This window comes from Oryzias latipes (genome assembly GCF_053564925.1).
Source record: "Oryzias latipes strain Hd-rR chromosome 1 unlocalized genomic scaffold, Olatipes_Hd-rR_3.1 chr1_Y".
In the NCBI taxonomy this organism is placed as follows: domain Eukaryota; kingdom Metazoa; phylum Chordata; class Actinopteri; order Beloniformes; family Adrianichthyidae; genus Oryzias; species Oryzias latipes.
In genome coordinates, this window is record NW_027616335.1 from 1,874,400 (window position 1) to 1,895,829 (window position 21,430).

The following is a 21,430-nucleotide window of genomic DNA, read 5'->3' on the forward strand; positions in this document are numbered from 1 at the left end:
ACAGAAAGGGTGTGCTTTGGGGTGGGGGAGAGCAGGGATGGAAAGAGAGTGGGGTGTGAGTGCAGGGCGGATAGCACCTGCAAGCCATACAATGCGGCATGCTGCTTTACTTTTAAATAAGTTTTTGTTTTTAATGTTCAGATTTCATGTTTGTTTGTTCTTCCATCACTGTTGAAATTACACTACATTAGGATGGATTGGTGTGTTTTACCACTCTTCCATAATCCACACATCAAAATCATGGTAAACAATTTAATCTACTGTCACAGCTAGTTATTATCAGAATAAGTTTCTTACATTTTTATTTCAAGTGAATCTGCTACAGGAGGATCTTCTTTGACACGGGTTGTATTTTATTTCAAAAGGAACTTGTATAAACTGCTTTCAAAAGTAAAAAAAAAATGAAATAGTTGCATATAACAAACTTGATGATTATAAATATTCAAGAGATACATTTCTAAATGATCACTAAAACATAAATATTGTTGTTCACCTTTAGGCACATGGAGTCCACAGAGGGGTCACCACAGCGAGTCAGCCTCCACTGAGTTATGAAGGTGGTATGGCAGACATTTTTATGCCAGATGCCCTTCTTGATACAACCCTGGACTTTATCCGGGCAGGGGACAGGCACAGGGTATTTTTCTAAGCAGTGAAATTAGACGTTGTGGCCCTTCCAGGTTTTTGGTTAGTAAGAATCTGGCCCAAATTGATTTTTTTTTCTTTGTGTTTAAGGTTGCAGACCTCTGACCTAAATAACCCTGTTCAATTTGAAGGCAGTTTGTTCATGCATCACCTACAAATAATAAATAAAAAGAATGTCTCCTCTTTTGACTGCTTTCATCAGGCTCATGGCTCTTTGTGCTCTGAAATGTTCAAAAAAATGTTTTCTTACTATAGCATTACTTCAACATCTGTTCACACATAGCTGTATTTCATTTAGCACGTTTTAAGAAGCATAGAAACATTTAATTTTTTCTCAAATTATAGATATGCAACTAAACAGGAAAATGATTGTTTCATATTAGAGGGGTTTGTCTTTTTAGAATAACAGATTTGGGGAAACCAATTTCTCTGTGGCCCTTCTCACCAAACAAATACATTCAAGACTAGTACTGTATTTAAGTAATTTGTGTGATCTTGGCTAATTATTTTAACTAGTATGTTGATAAGTGAATGTGTCACATGTTACAGAGTCCATTTAAAGTTTCCCCAAAAATTAAGAGTACAACTAAACTAAAAGGAGTTTTTAATGTAATCTCAGTTTAGATCAGATTTCTGTGAGAGCTTGAATTTTTTTGCTCCTGCCATCAAATAACTGAAAGAATGAAACACACAAGTCAAACTTCAACCATTCTTTTTTACTTCAGGCAGTTTTGTGTAACACTTGAACAGAAAAGACATGGAATTCAAAATGATAATTAGGGGAATAAACAAAAGGTAAAAGCCTTTTCATTGTTGTTCTGTGCTTTTCACAAGACAAGTACAACGGATTTGGCACCCCATTTTTTCTCCCCACTGTCACTTCTGCATTATAAGAGCCTTAGACGTTAGATGTTCAAGGGAAAATGGGCTCCTCCAAATACATAAAAAATAACCAACTCTGTAAGAAAAATAATTCCTAATAAAAACAGATAATTTTCAAAATAAAATCCCGTTGGTCTTTTTTTTTAGGTTGACCTCAGATGTAAAACTGAGTAGACAAAAGGCGTAAACATTGAAAGAAATATCACTGTGACGGAGAACAAAAAAAGGTTTAGCAGCAACAGTCTCTGGCCTCCACCAACCAGCTCAGTCCTTGTACTCCGTGTACTTTTTGGCCGACCCGTGGACTTTACTTGCGGGATATTTGAGTTTGTTGAGGGCCATTTTGCGCAGCACCGCTTGCGGGAGATCCACGCGACACTTCTCGGCGAGCTCCACCAGGTAGATCATGACGTCACTGAGCTCGTGAGCCAGCTGCTCCCGCTCAGACTCGGTCCAGCCCGGCAGGCCCTCGGCCACCTCCCCGCGCCACTGAAAGAGCTCCGATACCTCCCCCACCTCTCCCACCATGGCGAGAAGTAGGTTCCGGGGCTGGTGGAACTGGTTCCAGTCACGCTCGTCCGTGAACTCTGCCTGCATCCTCCGAATGTCCTCCATGGTGGGCTCCGGACTGAAGGTGAACTTCTGCGGCTGCTCTGTTTTCGAGTTGTGCGCTGTCGAGTGAGATGAGGCGGCGCCATGATCAGATTCTTCACAACCGCCATTTAGAAACGGAGATTCCACTTTTTCGTTTGTTGCCATCATCTTCTTGTATTTTTCTCACACAACTTATAGATCTCTAACCCGACACAGCCCCTCTTTCAACATGTGGAGAAGTCCCGCCAGCTAAGAAAACGGAAATGACGTCGAGTAAAGCAGGAAGTCGAAATCCTTCGGAAACTGGACCTTGTAGTTGCTTAGACGAGCAGCGGCGTTGAAGCAGATATCACGGACTAGTTAATGGAACTACAAATTCCATCATCCTTTAACACTTCACTGCAAACATGGCTGCTTCTCGTGTAACAGCAAATGAAATATTTCTTAACATAAAAGAAATATCAACACGGTATCCGAAAGCTTTGTGTTTATTCCGACAAATCAGTACTTCAAGACCACACTATGATAAACAACCTGAACCGAGAACAAAGAGGTAAAGCCGGACATTAACGTTAAGTATTTATTTTCTAACTGTTTCAGGAGATGTGAACCTGAACACAGCGCACATAACCCCTGCTGCGTTCAGGTGCTCTTGTATTTAGACACCGCATAGGAGCTAAACAATGTCGGTATGCTATTATTTTGGCTTTTACTGTAAATGTCGTTGACCGTTGTTGTAGTTTCTACGGACCATTTAAAAGGCACTGCTAACTATAAACCCACTTTTTTTCAAAATTAAACTAAACTAGAAATGTTTGTGTAAAAATATGTTGTGTCAGGATGAGGATCTGCCATTCAGTTCCTTATTATTCACTTGTCTTCAAAATGTTTAAAATTCAATGGAAAAACAAGTTACCTGTTAGTTTTTAAGGTTTTTAGACTGCTGTTTGTTTGAATCACAAGCTAAAAGACTTTTTTCAAGCACGGACAAATGTGTCTTATTTTCCTAGTTTTATTTCTGTTGACGTGGTAAACATTGTACTTCTACTGTACAACATTTTAGGCAAGTTTCAAACAAAATTAAGTCCTATCATAACTAGTTACTTGTGAATTTATTTCTGGAAGTTATTATAAAAAAATTTAAAAAGGAAAAGACAACACTCAATTGAAATATATATATATATATATATATATATATATATATATATATATATATATATATATATATATATATATATATATATATATATATATATTTTTTTTTTTTTTTTTTTTTAAATTCTCCATCATTAATGCCTTCTTGCACACATTTCTACCCCTTTTTCCTGCTGACACTATTTCAAGAGCCCATGAGATGTTCAGCATTATTTATCGCTTCGGTCTTTTAATCAGTTTTAGTTTCATTCATTAAAAAAACATTTTTAATGCTTTTTTCCAAATTCCAAATGAATGTCTAAATGGAAATTGTTAATTTCCTACCCTATTGATGTACTCTGATGATTGTGTGCTGTAAAAATATAATCATGACTCGTCATCTTTCTGCTTCACAGAATTTACCAAAAGAGAAAAAAAATGTCAAGTTTTTAAACTTTTTATTTGCTCTCAGAAACATTTGCTTTAATGTTAATGTCAGCACAAAAATTCATCAGACTCCAAGTCAGTACTTTGAAAATGAGCTGATATTTTTGTTCGATTCTGCAGTGTTATTTCTGTATTAACTGTTTCCACACAAACAAATAATCTTCTGTTCACTTCTTCAGGTTTTACTTGCATAAACACACATTTGTGTTTTTATAACTGAGTTCAGGAAAACAACTGTGGTTTTTAGACTTTATAAATGAAATAATACATTTTTCTTTGTCAGTCTGACAGAAGTTGCTTTCTAAAGTTTTCCAGCTGCACAGCCTTCTCCTCAGAACCCCGTCTCATGGTTCTGTCTTCTTTGCTTCCAGTGCCTCCCAGCAGCTGGTTGGAGTGGTCGGCCTGGAAGTTCACGCCCAGATTAACTCCAACACCAAGCTGTTCTCTGGTTCTCCAGTTCGCTTCTCAGCTCCTCCCAACTCCCTGGTTTCATTTTTTGATGCGTCTTTACCCGGCACATTACCTGTGAGTGATTCTCCAGTACAAAACTCAGGCTTACTGGGGTTTTTTCTAAATTGATGCATTTCTGCGTCTCCAGATGCTGAACAGGCGATGTGTTGAAGCTGCAGTGATGACCGGATTGGCTCTCAACTGCACCATAAATAAGAAGTCGTATTTTGACAGGAAACACTACTTCTATGCTGACCTTCCGGTGAGTGTCCCCCCCTCTCAGTCCTCTGATGGACAGCATCCTTTTGATTCAGCAGGTGGCAGTTTGCTGGGTGGAGACACCACCTGTGTTGACTTTATGATGCTTTTACTTTTATATGGTTTATCTCACAGTGACAATTCTATAAAATTCTAAATCTGCTTTATGTGCAGGTCACTTTTTTTTAGTTTTGAATCTGTAATGGATCAAATCTCACAGCGGCTCAACAAAAATTTACTTGCAGATGTTTGTGTGACTGTTGGTTCCTGTTATAAATGACAGAATGGAATTTTCTTTTTTTAATTTGGCAAAACTCTTTATAAAAAAACCAGGAGGCTTCATTCAAGCTGCATTTCCATTTCCACAGTCTCCTGGGAGGTAAAATGACGATCTAAAGTGTAACATAATCAGGTAAAGGGTTCAGTTATGAAGAACTTGGTTTAAAACTCAGGATTAGACAAAATCAGATTAAAAAAGTTGCTGAGAAAAAGCATTAGAAAATTTGATTTTTCTATAAAGAAATTGTCCTTTTGCTTAAGTAAATTGGAAATGCAAGCTGTGCTTTTAGATGAAGAGTTTATAGAAATGGAAAAAATATCAATACATTTAGAAAGATTTTCAATAAACAAGCATGTATTTCCAGAATCTCACTTTTTCTTCAAAGCAATAATGTGCATGCGTACATCGTTGTGGCAGGTCTCATTGTTTATTTGCTGCCACTCGTTTTTTTTGTCCAACTAAAGGCTTCTGTGAACCAAAAGTAGAAAATATGATGAAACATTTTTCTGACTTGTTTGCATAAGTGGAGGGTGAATGTTGATCCTCTTTCTTTTGGTGACAAGTAGTTTTTAGCCTTAAAGAGTTTCTACATAAAAGTATATATCTTTATAAATTAGAAAGACACAATATTGGAAAACAATCACATTAAATCCAAATATTAAAAAAATATTTTTTTAATATCTTTTGCCTTCAGTTTCTAAGTGACATGAAAAAACATTGTTTGGAAAGAGGTTTTGGCAGATTGCCTTTAAATATCATATATATCACAGATATTACTATAGTAATATGTATAGTAATACTATTGTAATATCTGTAATTTGTATAGTAATATCGGTGATATGACTGCTTTACTGTTTGCAATCCTCTTTTAGTGAAGCAACCACATCAGCTTGAAACTACACAAGTGAAATTTGACATTAAAAATAATGTTTAAAGTCTCTCTCCGATCATCTTTTGATCTGTTTCAAAGCGTTCCCAGTGGTCTTTTAATTATGATTATGAAGTTTTTAGTCCAACTCGACAACCTGTGTCGTTTTTTTGGACATATTTTCTGAAGTTCATTAAAAAATTTGCCTTTGAGTTGTGGGCGGAACCAACCCCATCCCCTCCCCCTCCCCCTTTTGTCTACAAATAAGGCATCGGAATGGAGCGGAGCAGGGAGCTCGCGGCCCGCCCAGCATTTTTTCTACGTCACAAACACAAGCTGTATCCAACTGCTTTTATTTATTTATTTTTTTGTTTGCTTCCGATTCACAACAGTTTGAGTAAAGAAATACTAAAAAATGCAATTTAAGCTTAAATTTCTTAATATGTATTCTCCATCATGAGAAAAATATAAACACCATTTTTATCAGAGATCTTGGTGTGGAAGTGGAATATTTGTAGTAAAAGGGAAGACAACCCCCTAAAAACCTTTAGTGGTTTTGTTTGTTTTTTTCAGAGTGATGCCTAATTAGCCCTTCTGAATGGAGTTTCTGCACGACTGGATCTCAATACCCTTCAGGTGATTTTAGTGCTGATATTAAAGGAGCAGGCTAAATGTCACGGCGGCTCTGCAGGGATTTCTTTTGTTGAAAAAGTATAGACATTTTTTTGGGATCATTTTAAAGCACCTTATTTGATTTAAAATAATGATTATAATGAGTAGCTTTGGGCTACAGACTAAAGAGGGTAATTCTAAATAATGTTACTTTAGCTTTTTTTTTTTTTTTTTTACATAATTTGACCAAAATAGTTGTGGCTGATGATTAGATTTACATTGCAAATGAGTTTTCCTTCTTTGTAGTTATAACAGCTTATATTAAAAGAAGCGAGTGCATTTATTTTCTACTTTCCATAATAAAAAGCAATTAATTTTTTAGAAGTTAGTCCAAATCCCCTCCAGAAAGCTAGAGATGATTGTTTGCTTCTTCTTGTGTTTGCAGAAGTTTTCCTCCTCTGCTTTCACTCTCACATTTGGCTCAGGCAGCAGAGCGATAACGCCCAACTACATTCAATTTATTCCCATTGCATCTCCACATTGAGTCGAGCCTGCTTAAATCTGTGCTTAAAAATTAGCGTCTGCTGCAAACGCTGTTCCAAACTCTGCTGCCTTGCTTGATATTTCCAGGCAAAGTGGCCCCCGCCTGCCATGCGTTTGTTTTGTTTTTGACGCGTTTTTGCAACCGAGAGCGGTCCCTGCTGCCGCCGTCTTCAATATTCTTCAGCTCCCAGCAGTCTCATCAAGGAACCGCAGCAATATGGCTGTTATCTCTGTCGCCTCCCAGCAGGAAAGGTTCCCACTGAAATCCGGGTTATTGTGCACGGAGTTCACTTGTTCACCCAGAGATTTGCTTTTTTTTTTTTTCCTCCCACAGTCTGAAAACATGCACATCACAGTCGTTAGTGATTCTGAATCTCCTGCAGGAGCACTGTGTATCTCTGTGCACCTGAACAAGGTCGAACCGGAAATGAATGGGATGATAACCGCACCAGCTGCCAAAAAACAGAGATTAAGTTCAAGAGTGGCTTTATTATGCAAGTTATTAAATATTTTGCCATTTCTGGGTGTGACAAGTCTGTATCTTTTACTCTGAACCAGGATCAGGACAAAGAGAAAATATGCTTTATTAAACCACATTATGTAGTAGCCTGATTGCGCTGTGGGTGGTGTAGCGGTTAGCATTCTCACCTTACAGTGAGAAGGCCCTGGTTCAAATCCCAGCTGGGTCCTTTTTGTGTTTGCATCCTCTCCTCGTGCATGCATGGGTTTTCTTCCTCACAGTTCCCCACAGTTCAAAAACAAGCATCTTGGGTCAATTGTCCTTAAGTGTGTGTGTGAGTATGTGTAGTTGTGTGGCGCTGCGACAGACTGGCGACCTGTCCAGGCTCCCACCTTCACCCAACAGTAGATGAGATAGGCTCCAGCAACCTTATGGCCCCAAAAGGGATTCAAAAGATGGAGGGAGGGAGGGAGGGAGAGTGGGAGGGATGGATGGAGGGATGCATTGTGGGGGAAAGAACCCTTAAGATGCTTCTGTTTACTTCAAACAATGATTTGTTCTGCGGGGGTTCCCTCTTTAAACTGAAATATAGAGTTGGAACTGCCCTTTAATGGCACGCCTTAGCGGCCCCGCAGTAATCTCAATGATCACAGTTTCCTTGACAAACGGCATTTGGGAATGAACAGACAAATCCGGCGTCCTGTGAGGCTTTGAGGTGAGTCTAAGGAGAGGAATGAAATGTCTGGATGATCACTGGGGTGGTTTTGTTAGAGATGACCCACTGAGTCTTGTGGATGTTTAGGTCCTTGGAGGTGAGTGGGGTAGTGAAGGTCTGTTGTATGTACAGTGGGTGATCAGGCTAGCTCCTGTGGACTTGATTTAATTTTTAAAAAGAGCCTATTGTTACAGCTGATTTAAAATGCAGGAAATGCACACATCCCTCGCTCATGCTGATGCTTCCTGCTGAGCTGTGTTGCATACTTATGTTGAGACACAACATGAAAACTACTAAGAAAATGGATTTCTGATGAGTTGCAAAAATCCTGGAGATGCAAGGCTAGGATTCAGGAGCCGGAGAAGCAGCTCAGGGGAAAAGAAAAAAGCGGCGAGGTGATGTATTGTATCCGTCAGGCGCATTGTACACAAAAGCTGGTGACTAACGGCAACTCTTCCCCCTCATCCTGGCTCACTTCAGCAGGAGTATGATTAATGTTTAGTTCTTGTGATGTTGTTGCCATAGAAACATGAACAAATTTACACTAGTGGCTGCAGGATCTCTTAGAAACAGTGGAGCAAATGAAATATTAATTTTTTAGAGCTTTTGTGAGCAGTGTCACTGAGCGAGCTCTTCCTCAGCATCCTAATTTGAGCGCAGCCAGTCAGCCAACAAGTGGTGCTGCCTGACTCCCCCTTGGCATTGATCCGAGATGAAGACAGACTGCAGTTTATGCACAAAATCTTTATGCCATCACCTGAAAAACCAACTTAAATTAATCCACACAAAAACTTAATGGATTTAAACACAAAACCTGTGTGTGTGTGTGTGTGTGTGTGTGTGTATGTGTGTGTGTGTGTGTGTGTGTGTGTGTGGACCAGCTGATCACAGACTCTAGGTCAGTTCTAGGCTAACAGTTGCATCAAACACGCTTTGATGGTCTGCTGCCGTTTGTCCTTTCAGGCCGGATACCAGATCACCCAGCAGCGAAAACCAATCGCGGTAGATGGCGTGCTGACTTACAGCTACTTCGGAGGAAAGAAGCGAAGCCAGATGATCAGAAAAAGTGTGCAGATCAAACAGATCCAGCTGGAGCAGGACAGTGGCAAGAGTCTGCACGACGACGACCGGAGCCAGACCCTCATAGATCTCAACAGAGCAGGTTAGAGACGGTCACCTGCTTTTGACAGCTTTGATCGTCTCTGCTTCTGGACACATCTCGTGACCCGAGCGTTAATTAGCGCAGCCGTTTTGGGTCATTACTGGTAACAACAAAAGCAGGCTGTAGATTTGTCAGTGAGCGGCAAGGGGAGCAGGCACCTTGCAGATGTTAGCCACAGCTGTCTTTCACACGCCTCAGGTGTGGGTCTAATGGAACTGGTAATGGAGCCAGAGATGAAGAGCGGAGAGGAGGCCGCTGCAGCCGTCAGGGAGCTTCAGCTCATCCTGCAGGCTCTGGGCACCTGTCAAGGCAACATGTCGGGTATGGAAAGCCCTCCATTTCTTCTTTTTTTTTTACATTTTACAACTACATTTAACATTTTCTCCTCCTTCTCAGAGGGCCAGCTGAGAGTGGACGCCAACGTGTCCGTCCACAGACCAGGAGAGCCTCTGGGCATCAGGACCGAGGTGAAGAACATCAACAGCATCCGATATCTGGCCAGAGCGATTGGTAAGATGGTCATAGAGATTTTAAAACCTCCACTCAGAGATTCATTAATGGTTGTGTTAATGCTGGCACAGCTACATCTTAGATAACCTTATCTGCAAATGCAGCTTGTTGCTATGTTACATTGCAAGTCTATTAAATTTCAGTTGTATCGCAAAAAGTGTAGATGATTTTTTTTTTAATATAATCAGTTTTGAGTAAAAAATAAATGAATGAAAGCCTTTTAATTTATTAAAACCCTCCTGCAGAGGATGAAGAATAAAAGCAAAAGAAAAAAATTAACAAGCACAACACAAAATGAGTAGAAAACATCCACTTGTATCCTCCACACTTTTTTTCCCTAAAATCTAAAAACCAGTTTGGAAAATAAAAATCATCCAGTTTGCTGGTATCTTTCAGTTCCACATCATCCCGTTGCCATGGTTGCTTTTGCTTTGAGAGCATCAACATGTACTGCTGTCTTTGTTAGAGCTGCAGTGTTGGTTTTATAACGGGAAGAAAAGACTGTTTGGTCTCATCACCCGAGTTAAAACTATTATTTTTCTTTTCCTTAATATCTTGTAGCCTTTTTTTATTGCAGTGTTAGAAGTGAAATAAATACAGTGGGGGAAACGTTACTGTTGTGGGGAGCAGCATTTTCTCGAAAAACAAAATAATTTTTTACTGTTCATGAATATTCCAGCTGCTTTTCATCGTTTGCAATGGCTTCAGCCGACCTTTTAAAGACAGATATTTTCCTAAAAACCTTTTTTAAAAATACATTTCAATTCATTCAGTTATTTGTTACTTTTCTGTTGTTGTTTTTTTTAAACTGTCAGGCACATGTGTTGAGATTTGGCTCATCCATGCAAGTACACAAAAAAGAGAAAAAACCTGGACAAAGTTACAGAATGGTGGCAATAGAACAGCATACATTCAGAGACCAATCCAAAAGAGGAAACACTTTTGACTATCTTCTTGGAAAAAGGTTAAATTCAGCTATAGCGACCAACAATTGAACGTGCAAAACATAACTTTGATCTTTGGTGAGAGAATCTTTAGTGTATAAATCCATAAGGAAAATTAGAGAATCTGTGGGAAGATCTGTTCTTAAAGACCCACTCCGATCATCTTTTGATCAATTTTTCAAAGCGTCCTCAGTGGTCTTTTCATTATGATTATGCCTATTTTAGCCAAAATGAATAAAAAACAGTGTCGTCCTCTAGGATAGTTTCTGCAGAGCAGTAGTAGCTAATTAAAAACACAGTTTTTCAATCTTTTTTGAGCCAATGTACACTTTTTCCTTGACAAAAACCCAGAGGGACACCAGCAACCAAAAATTAAAAAAAGAGAAACTCTATCGTCTGTATTGATTTACAGTCCCTCTACTATCTCACAAGCAATTTTTGTAACAATTGTAATAACTAAAGACGGCAGTACATGTAATTGTAATACAATTGTAGTTGCAGCTGTATTTCCTAAAAGTTGTGATAGTTTTCAATAAATATTTTCAACTAAATTAATTAAAAACTCGTCCAGGTAGTTTTATTCCCTCCAGTTTATTAAAATGCAATTTCATGTGACCTCACAAAAACCAAATAAAATGACATTCTTTCTAAACGGTAATTAATTTTTCAACATTTTTTATGTTTGTGCAAGAGCAATTTTGGAACAAATATTTAATCACAGCATGCTTGATACATTTTAAGTAAACATTATATTTCTGATTATAAGATTAATTGTAACTACACAAAAATATGAAAACACTGAAGTTTCACTTTTTTTTTTTGTCTAAATCAAAAATGTAACTTTAACAAAAATGTTTCATGTATTTTCAAATTGTTTCAGTTTTAGATGTGTCTGTGGGCCACTTCACCTTATTCCTGTTTCTTTGATTTTGTTGTTACTTATATTTAAACTCAACCTCAATTTTTCAAAAGTGAAAGTAAAGTCTGAAATTGAGGATTTCTGGATCAAATTTGCGTCCACTTTTGTTTTCACCCGCGTCAAAGTCGCTGCTGGACGTTTGTCCAAAAGTGTGTTTAGAGACCTGACGCTCCCGTCGCGTGAACAGTTTTTCTCGTCGTCTTTACAAAGCTCTCTAGCCGTACAGTTTTGAGCCAGACACCAGTTCAGACGAGGAAAATGAAGACGTAGGTGGATCTATTTGTCTGTAAGTGGATGCATCAGAATAGAGCAGAGCGGGGAGAAAAACGCGTAAAAACACCAAGAATGTGATTTTCATTGGAGCGCCTCTTTAAGGGTTTTTTCTATCTTTTTTTAGAATGCTCATATTTTTGGGCAATCCCCCAAAAACAACCACACATATGGGGTCTGTTATTCTATTTACATGCATGTAAAGCTTTGACTAGGCAACAATTTAATGTAGCAGACATGGATAAACAAAGCCAAAACTATTCAACGTTTAAACCTGTCTCTGTGAAACTGCATTAAATGTTATGTATTTGGTCAATTGTCACTTTATCTTCCTGGAAAACCCACTTGCCTCCAGGTAACAGCATTTTCTGGTTCGCAGATGCTCTCATCAAAAAGTTTTATTAAATTTACCTGAATCTTTTTACTGTGCTGTAATACTCTGTTTTCTCCACCAACATTGATTTGTATTTTCATGGATTACTTCAACTTTACTACTTTAGAATAGCAAAATGGAAGGAACTGTCCAAGTGCTGGGAGAAACTTCAGGCGCTGACAGATCTGCTTGTCATTATTATTGTCTGACTGTTTCCAGCTGCTCACAGAAAAGCAAACACAAGTTCTGTGGAAGCTGTAATTGAGCTGACTGAACTCCAATTATTTATGAGGAAAGTTGTCTCATTCTCTCAGCTGCAGGGTAGGATTTGGAATTCACAAGAAAAAATAACCGTTTATCCGATCTGGCTGCAGTTGGAAACAGGACTGGCCCGCGTGTGACAGCAGGTGTTTGGAGTTTAACACCGAGATCAAACGTTGTGTGTGTTTGTGTTCCGCCTTTCATTCACCAGACTATGAGATCCAGAGACAGATTGATGCCGTGCAGAGCGGGCGGGCGGTGCAGAACGAGACACGGGCGTATGATTCCAAATCAGGGTAAGCGGAGGAGAAAGGCTCTGCTACAAAGCCTGGGTTTAGCCGCTGCAGCCCCCTTTGACTGGGATCTCTGCCTGCTTCATTAGTCTGAAGCTCTGCTGTGGACAAACCATCATTCTAATGATGATGAATAGAGCCATTTGGATGCTGCCGCCAGTCTCCTTTATCTGTGAACTCGAGGCTTATGAGCTGGTAGAATGAGCCCGCCGCCACACAGCTGAGGCTCGCTCGTCTTTGCAGCTCTGCGGTTGGTTCCCATGAGGCAGTGTGCGCCCGAGGAACACATGTGGAACCTTCTCTCTGATTGGCTCTTTCTTCCTATTTTCTGTGAAATTGACTGCAGCCCAGATGGGGGGGGGCAGTTTAATTTTTAAAATCTTTGTTTTCTGTGCTTGATAAATCCTTTTTTTAAATTAACTAATTTTTGTGGTGTTATACGTGTTTAGCCTTATAAAAAAATATCTGTATCATTCCTTGTTTTGTTTAAGGGAAACGGTTCCAATGAGGGAGAAAGAGGGCCTTCAGGATTACAGGTAAAAGCAAGTGTGAACCTTTTTTTTGTCCCAAGATGCTTAAAGATTCACAAATTCCATGTTTGAAAAGAATCCTGGTAGACTTAAGCCATTATGACCTTACATGTGTTACCATTTTTTAACGACAAAAAGCTAAAACTCTCATTTCAAGCCAGAAGGCTTTACGTTTTTTAACTTTATTTTCCTTTAAAGCGTTGAATGTGTTTGTAGATGTGGTTAAAAACATTGGGTCATAATGGGTGAAGGTTGACTTACTTAAAGGATTAACAAAAGACGTGAAACGTGTCAAGTCCGATGTCTTTAAACCCCGTCAGCATGTCTGGCAAAGGCAGCTTGGCGCTCTCTGAGCCTGTCTGCATTGTTGATGGAGCACCTCCCCTGCTTGTCTGCAGGTTCATGCCAGAGCCAAACCTCCCCGCCCTGATTGTGTACGAGGATAACGCATCGCTGCCCACCGGCATTGATCCCAGCCAGGCGGTGGTGGTGCAGAAGATAAAAGACAGGCTGCCAGAGTTACCTGGTGTCAAAAGAGACAGGCTGGTGCAGACATACGGCATCCTGCCAGAGCACAGCTTCACTCTGGTGGTGAGTTTCTCTGCAGCTCAAACACCCGACCAAACCTTTGCTTTTGCATCAAATCTTCGAGTTTGAACGGAGTTTTCTTGCATTTCAGTTGAGCAGCTGGGGGATTCTAAATCTGGTGTGTGATCCCAGTTACACCAGTCCTTTTCATGCTGTGTTTCAGAATGAGGACGGGTTGATGGAGTACTTTGAGACGTTGATGAAAACAACCCAGAGGGAGCCCAGGAAGGTGATTGGCTGGGTGACAAATGAGTTGTTAGGTCACCTTAAGCAGCGAGACATGAGTGTGAGCCAGAGGTGAGAAGCACACTGACGAAGTTACCTTGATTATTGTCAAAAGAATTTCTAGGAAGTCACTGAGAAAGCACTGCAACGGACTCTTTAGTGCAGAGACTGACATTCACTTTCTTTTTATCATTACCTGCCAGCGTGTCTGTTATGCTACATTCACACCAGGGGCATTCAAAAATGCACTTTTAGCGCACTTCTGAACGTTTAGCCTATGGGATTCATACTGGACTGTCACTGACAGATACTACCTCATGTCCGCCACCTACAGCTGGACGAGGCTTGGTGCGAAGTGTTGACGCGGTGCAAATCTTGTGAATCTTGCTCCAGGCTTTTTTCCTCACAGCTCCATTCCAATATTTGAAAGACGTGATGTCATGTGATTCCAGCCCGGTCCAATCTGCAATTAGTCATTTTTCCTTAATGATCGATCTCCAACTGGTTGGCACTGCTGTAAGAAAAAATAAAGGACACCATCCATGTGTTGGTACCGACTTCAAAGTTCAACCTGATTTACACTCAGTGTGCGTTCAATGGCTGTGCGTTTTGTATGTAAAGCCCAAAAACGGTCATAGAAACTTGTCTGGTGATGCGTGAACCTGAGAGTTTTGAATGCAGAAGCCCAAAACACACACATTTGGGTTTTACATGGACTTTTCATTGAAAGTGGTTGCTTGAACGCACGTTGCCAGGGGCAGTGTGAACAGAGCTTAAGGGATCATAAAAATGTGTTTCAATTAAAGAATAAATCCCTTTGAGGTTTCCACTGGCAGTGAGTTATAACAGTTGCTGAAAATCCTAGAAGCAGGTGGCAAAAATGAGCTTTCTTCCCTCAGGAAGGGGAGGGAAGATCAGTCATCCAGGTGGAGCTTGTGGTGGACTAAAACTCCTCCACAGTAGGGTGGCTGTTCACTGGCTCTAATGTTTTTTTTTTCCAAAGGGAAAGTAGGCACGCTAAAAAAGTAGGGCAGCTTTTAAAAAAACCCCAGTGATGCTGTTCAGGAGCTGGAAACGTCACCCATCAATCAATCAAAAGGACATTTAAAACCCCTCCCTCCCAGAAAAGTATGTATTTGAAACCTGCATGTTTAACATTCCAACACTGGAGTAAAGAGGGAGTGGCTTGTTTGTTTACATCCATCCATCCACTTTCAGAACTCACTTTATCCCTTTTGGGGTCACGGGGTCGCTGGAGCCTACCCCAGTTACTGTTGGGCAAAGGTGGGGTACAGCCTGAACAAGTCTCCAGTTTTCTGCAGGGACACATACTCACCTGAACACCTAGGGGCCATTTTGTGCAACCAAATGACCCATGAAGCGTGTTTTAGGACTGCGGGAGGAAGCCGGAGTTCTCAGAGAAATTCCACACGTGCATGGGGAGAACATGCAAACTCCACGTAGAAAAGTCCCAGCTGGGATTCGAACCACCCACCTCACTGTTAGGTGAGAGCATTAACCAGCCCTTCTATGTATCCCAGCTCTAGCTGCTTTGCTTTCAAATAGGCTTCAATCTGGAAGTCAAAGCATTACCACGTAAAGAATTTTACAGCAAAAAAAAACAAAAACAGATCAGCCCGTCTCCTAATAAGCATAAACATTACTGTAACATTAGATCCCACTAAACTTGGAGGAAGCAGAAGTTTGACACAGCCAGGGAAAGTCAGATAGCAGAGCTTTTTCCCAGCAGGCACCATTGTATCTGCCAAATGATGCTGCTGTCAGGCCAAATTTGGCCTGCCAGAATTCTCATGTGTGGGTAGGTCTTATCCTCATCTCTTCTGCTTCTCGTGAAACAGCATCCCATTTTTATCCTTATATATATAAAAAAATTGTTATTAGTAGTTAATTGCAGGTGTCAGAGTTGAGGATTGATGCAACACAGTCTAGACACTTTCCTATAGAAATACATGGGATCATTAGATATTCTCTTAATCTTTCTGCCAATGATAAAGTCCCTGCAACAGTCTGACAGGCTGACAGAGAAAAGCCTATTAAGCATAATCACAGTCAGAGAATCATTATTTTTTGGCAAAAGTCTTTTTATCTGTCCCCGCAGGTTTCAGCCCGCTGGCTGAAACCTGCTCCATTTAAAGGAAGCTCCTCTTCAACTTAAATTAAGGTTGTTGTTTTGTTTTTTTCTTCATTTTGGTTATGTCTTAAAAAAGAGGTTGCTATGGTTTCCTTTGCCACCTTTAAAAAAAATTTTAAAAAGCGCACAAAAAGACTCTTTATAATCCAGAAAAGATGAAAGCCCTTGTCCCCCATTGTTAGGCTCCATGATGCTAAATGCTGGACTCATTTTGCACCGTCTCATTTAGAGCAATTTTCCTTCAATTGCAGTTTAATAGTCTATGCATCTGAAAGGAAAGTTAGTGTATGACATCCTACTGAGATTAGCTGTGGAGCACCGTAATCATCACTCGGAAAAAAAAAAGCTCATCAGCACCGAGGATGTAATGTCTAGCAGAGCCGGAATGATGGAAAGCATTCACGCTTGAGTAAAACATCAGATACGCAATGTGCCGCGGTTGAAGAGGCAACAACTGTTGGAAACGCAGGATTTTAGTTAAACCTAAAAGAAAAGAATTGAATGAAGCCACTATTTGTTACACAGTAGCTGTAGTATAATATAAAATATCACCAAATATTTGTGTCTAGTTTCTATTTAATCCGTTTATAACACTTAAAAGACAAAACTTATTTTCTAGTTAGACAATAAATCTTGTTTACTCATTTGATTTTGAATTAAATCCAATATTTAATGTTTCTTTTTAATTTACATATTTAAAGCTTTATGAATAATTTCAAGAAACGGACAAAAGTTGAAAGTGAAAGTACATTTTTATGTTATTTGTAAGAAAAATGTCTTAACGCATAATTTTAGTCTTACTTTAGGAGGATTATGGTCTAGAAATACGGATAGTTGGGCTGTTGTTGCACTTAAGATATATGTGGGGGGGGGAGTGTTTAAAATACCGACTTTAAAGATGTAATACTATTTTTGAACAAAGCATGTGGATTTTAAGACCAATTACCTGCATATTACACCTAAATTTAAGTGTTTCTAGCTAATTTTGAGACTTTGACTTAAAGGGGGATATCTTATTTTTAGAAATCACACAGACTAATTCTACTAGTTCTACTTCTATTGGCAGATTTTTTAGTCTTGTATAATAAAGGAAAATGTTGTGTATTCTAAATGTTTTTACTTGTTCTGCTTAAATTCCCTTAAATTACAAAACTTGTATTGTTATTTTTCTGTTAAATGGCCCCTAAAATCTTTAGATTATTTAGATTTCTAGTTATTTTAAAGACTTTTATTTTGTAGACTTTTGAATACTTTTATAATTTTAAATTGAAGGATTGCTTGTTCAATTTGTAGCCTAAATGCTTTACTTTTTTCTACTGTTTGGTAAATCCAGCTCAGTTATTTTACCACCGTTGGTTTAAGAAAATAAGAGTTTGGAGGCATATTTTGAAGACAGCTGAGGAAGTGAGAGTCCCACACGGCAAAAAAAGAGATTATCCAGTTCAGACAAGCTCAGGTTTCCTCTCTTTGAGAAGGTTTCCTGTGGCTGTCTGGAAGAAAAAGACTTGGTGACTGATGATGACAGAATGATGACAGGCCAGTACACCATCTCACCAGACCTCTGAGTGAGTGAGTGAGTGATTGTAAAAAGAAAAAGAGAGTTCTGAATACAGATTGAATGAATGTTTTTCTCTATTTCCATCCCAGCTTCAATGCATTTCTACAGTCCAATGGAGGATCCTTCAGCCTCAAACACATTTCCAAAAGCATCTTGATGCTGCCTCACCTCACCTAAGAATCTCTAGATTTAAATAAAATATAGGATCTGTGCATGCAACCATCTCCCAAAGTAGGAACCTTCTTGAATGTAAATTTGTTTCTATTTGTGCACATCAGCCGTACCACAGGAGAACTGAAGCTAAGTGGCTTCTTTCTGCTCCTCCTGATCAGAAGGGAGAGTTTTATCAATTCTTTTTACCTGGTGACTGAATGGGGCAAACAAGCAGACGGCAGAAAGGTTCAAAGATTCCAGTCAAATCGTCTTTAATCTCCCAATACTTGAGCAGGTTGTCCAGTGATCCAAGGGTCGGCGGTTCGATCCCCGCTCCCCCCAGCCAACTGTCATTGTGTCCTTGGGCAAGACACTTCACCCTCCTTGCTTCCAGTGTGGCTCCACTGGCGTGTGCATGTGTATGAATGATGGTCAGAGGGGCCGCAGGCGCGAACTGGCAGCCACGCCTCTGTCAGTCTGCCCCAGGGCAGCCGTGGCTACAACAGTAGCTAACCATCCCCAAGTGTGAATGAGGAGTGAATGAATAATGGACACATTCTAAGCGCTTTGAGCGTCTGGAATAGCGCAGATAAATCTAATCCATTATTATTATTATTATTTTCTCTTCTGTTAAAGTGTATTTAAATTAACTCGTTCATTTAATTTCAGCCCAATTTCTCCTGCGCATTTGGCTGAGCTGCTGAAGCTGCAGGAGACGGGACGCATCTCCTCTTCGGCTGCTAAGCAGGTGAGTCTGCTGCAGATGTTTTCTGCCATTTCTAAGTTCCCTCATGGATCCTGTGGGTTCCTGCTTTCTCAGGTGTTTCAGGAGATGTGGAGGTCTGGAGGAAAAACGGCCTGCCAGATCGTCCAGGAGCAGGAGCTAGGGCTTGTCCACGACTCTGCGCAGCTCCACAGCATCTGTCAGAAGGTGGTGGATTCACATCCGGATGAGGTCAGTGCCTTAAACTCAAAAGTTTGGGGATTTATAGTCTTTGCTGTTTATACGTTTTCGTTTTTTTTACTCAATGCAGGTTCATGCCGTCAGAAACGGAAACAAGAAAGTCCTCAACAAGTTGATCGGTCTGGTCCAGAAAGAGACTAAAGGAAGAGCTGACCCAGTTCTGGTGAAGGAAATCCTGCAGCAGATGACACAATGAGGCCCGACATGAAGCTCCTGTAGAACCAACCAGTCAAGCCACTATTTCAACTTTGATTCAAATACTGTAAATATAGGATTGTTATCATCTTAAATGTTTATCGGATTCATCTGTTTGAAAGAAAATAAATTCTTATTTGAATATAACCGGAAGATGGGATTTAGCTATTTTTACTTGGCAGCTAAAGACTCTTCTGGACTCTAACCCACAGAAAAAATATGTTTGAATAATCTGGCCGGATTAAGCTCCAATTTCCTGTTTTTTTAACTTGAGTGGTCATTGTGGTGGGACATGCACGTAAAGGAACTTTGCAGACCCACACACCCTGACACAGCAGCATGAACAGAGAGCTCCCTCTAGTGGTTGAGACGCAGAACGTCATTACATCAAATCAGAAAACGTAACAGGATAAATAAAAAACAGAATAATCAATAACTCATTCACTTATGCTCATTTTTCTTTATTTTCAAGAGGCATTTGATTGTTTCTCAGACACGTTGAGCAGAAAACAGAAAGAATTCATCTTTGGGAGTCTGATAATCACAGTCTGAGCAAACCTCTCTCCGAAGACACTTAGTCCTTGTGGCACTGCGGTTTGAAAAGGCTGATAAAGTGCTAGGAAACATTCTTTAACCAGAGAGGAAAACATACTTCTAAAAATGGCTTTTGACATTTATTAATGTACAGTTTCAAGCCCACAGAGATCCTGATGCTCAATTCATTGTCTGCATAGCATAAATTAAGAAAGACCAGTATGGATGTGAGATTTTAAAAGCTGGCAGCGATCCCATCATTAGACTAATGCATAAAAAGAGAGCACCCATATCTTCAGTATAGCTCCCAAGGCTACAAAATTAGGAAATGATTTTTTTTCCCAGCCTTCTTTCATAGGAATTATTCTCTGCAAAAACAACTGATAAAAGTTTTGTTCTACTTTAAGAAATTCAGGATCATCATCTCTTTTTTACACACAAAAAATCAGAAGGATGCATAGATTCTTTCTTTTTTTGTATAATTTATGAACTGTTACTTTGTGTAGGCTTTTAATGTGAAGGGATTTTCTTAAAACATCACTCTAAAACCTGTTTCCTTCTTAATTTACTTTGGAAATTAAAACTCTTATGGAAACAAAAATATTAAAAGCATTACATAGAAATATTATCCACAAAAGTCTGACAAAGTGTGAACCAGTTTTAAACTTTCCATGTAAAAATATATATCCTGTATGATCTCATTTAAACATGCAGATTATCACACAAAAATAAAGACAACTGACAGCATGTTGCCCGATACACCGAGACAGAATCACAACTATCCCAACAATTCCAATTCCAGACTTATATGGGAATCTATGCATATCCACAACCAGGCAAACAAAAAAAAAATGCAATAAATTGAAAAATATAAAAGCTTAAATACCCCTTCCCCATATCAAAATATGCTAAACCCTACTTACACCCTATAGGTATGTCTGATTTGCATAGTGTTCTATGTCAACCACAACATTTTATTTTTACAAAACATTTTAAAGGGTAAAGGCGCGATAAATACAGCGTATTTTAATCATCTTTGCTGCTGTGATTTGTCTTTCAGGATCCACTAATGTCAAACTCCAGAAAGACGTAGGAAAACTATTATTTTGAATCAAAAATGGGGTTTAAGGACTCCTGAGGTACCTTCATGAATGTGCAGTTCTGAAAGGCCACCTGAGAAGAACACAGAACCACTGAACAGCATGCCGGAGTTAGACATTCAGAAGAAGGGCAAATGTTGGAAAGCAGTTCATAGGAAGGGTTAAAAGTGCTGAAATCTGTTTTTTTTGTTTTGTTTTTTATACTAACAAGCATCCTCAGTCTTTGGTGAGTTGACCTTCAGCTCGCCTTAGGGAGGAAATGCAGCAAACGGGTCAAAACATGTCAGCTACTTCCCCCCCCAGGCAGCTCAACTCTTGACCTAAGTGTGATGATGAGCCGTGAAATGTATCCATTTAAAAAAGGATTTGTCCCATCTACTCTTCCATAGGAATGCAAGACAAGATGGAGTGCTCCTGTGCGATGGCTGCCAGCTCTTTGAGGAACTCTGTGAAGAGGACGGTTGCAAAGACCTCCGTCTGCTCCTCAGAGATGGTTTTGGGTTTAGCGGGTGGTGAATTCTTTAGGATCCTTCCTCCATCGTGGTGGTTGGAGCCACTGCTACTGCTTTTATCTAATAGAAGAATAGAAAAAAATAGAACTGCTGCAAGTCTTGCTATGGATTTCAGTATTTATGAATATTTTGGTTGGGTTAAAAAAAATGATGAACACATTCATAAAAGGCTAAATTAAAAAAAAATCTCATCTCTCTTGTGTTTTTGGAGCTTGTGCAGCTCTGCAGCTACACACAGACTAATCAAAAACTTGGCTGAAGCTCTGGGGCTCAGATGAGACTGTTCTTGACTAATGAGG

At 39.6% G+C, this 21,430-nt stretch overlaps 3 protein-coding genes across 7 annotated transcripts in view; 1 reads left to right on the forward strand and 2 right to left on the reverse strand.

Moving 5' to 3' along the window:
* Positions 1-1,340: 1,340 nt before the first annotated feature.
* LOC101157671 (dCTP pyrophosphatase 1) lies at positions 1,341-2,403 on the reverse strand. Its single transcript, XM_004065937.5, has one exon. It carries the CDS (start codon positions 2,287-2,289, stop codon positions 1,792-1,794), a length of 498 nt encoding a protein of 165 aa, XP_004065985.2. The 5' UTR covers positions 2,290-2,403; the 3' UTR covers positions 1,341-1,791.
* Positions 2,404-2,459: 56 nt separating this feature from the next.
* LOC144981240 (glutamyl-tRNA(Gln) amidotransferase subunit B, mitochondrial-like) lies at positions 2,460-21,193 on the forward strand. Of its 4 annotated transcripts, XR_013654274.1 has the most exons (14): positions 2,460-2,674; positions 4,074-4,227; positions 4,301-4,414; positions 8,852-9,050; positions 9,249-9,371; positions 9,447-9,560; positions 12,539-12,623; positions 13,112-13,156; positions 13,549-13,741; positions 13,902-14,035; positions 18,496-18,574; positions 18,647-18,781; positions 18,861-19,052; positions 21,009-21,193. XR_013654274.1 is itself a non-coding variant. In XM_078943352.1 (13 exons), exons 1-13 carry the CDS (start codon positions 2,529-2,531, stop codon positions 18,984-18,986), a joined length of 1,647 nt encoding a protein of 548 aa, XP_078799478.1. In that variant the 5' UTR covers positions 2,461-2,528; the 3' UTR covers positions 18,987-19,138. The 4 variants fall into 4 exon arrangements, 3 of the variants coding, with proteins under 3 accessions (XP_078799478.1, XP_078799479.1, XP_078799480.1); XM_078943352.1 differs by lacking the exon at positions 21,009-21,193 and having other exon boundaries at positions 2,461-2,674; positions 18,861-19,138; XM_078943353.1 differs by lacking the exons at positions 2,460-2,674; positions 21,009-21,193 and adding an exon at positions 2,703-2,810 and having other exon boundaries at positions 18,861-19,138.
* Positions 19,426-21,430, reverse strand: part of fhip1aa (FHF complex subunit HOOK interacting protein 1Aa) — a 32,061-nt gene continuing 30,056 nt past the window's right edge. For both annotated transcript variants that reach the window (XM_004066003.5, XM_023957694.2), the window contains exon 14: positions 19,426-21,191. In XM_004066003.5, coding sequence (XP_004066051.3) covers positions 20,995-21,191 — 197 coding nt within the window. In that variant the 3' untranslated portion in view covers positions 19,426-20,994. The remainder of the gene's footprint in view (positions 21,192-21,430) is intronic.

Bases quoted from the DNA above. Each gene is read 5' to 3' on its own strand.
- LOC101157671 (XM_004065937.5), bottom strand. From the start codon at position 2,289: ATGATGGCAACAAACGAAAAAGTGGAATCTCCGTTTCTAAATGGCGGT.
- LOC144981240 (XM_078943352.1), top strand. From the start codon at position 2,529: ATGGCTGCTTCTCGTGTAACAGCAAATGAAATATTTCTTAACATAAAA. The intron at 12,624-13,111 runs GTAAGCGGAGGA...GTTTTGTTTAAG, and splicing joins GCGTATGATTCCAAATCAGG to GGAAACGGTTCCAATGAGGG. The intron at 14,036-18,495 runs GTGAGAAGCACA...ATTTAATTTCAG, and splicing joins GACATGAGTGTGAGCCAGAG to CCCAATTTCTCCTGCGCATT.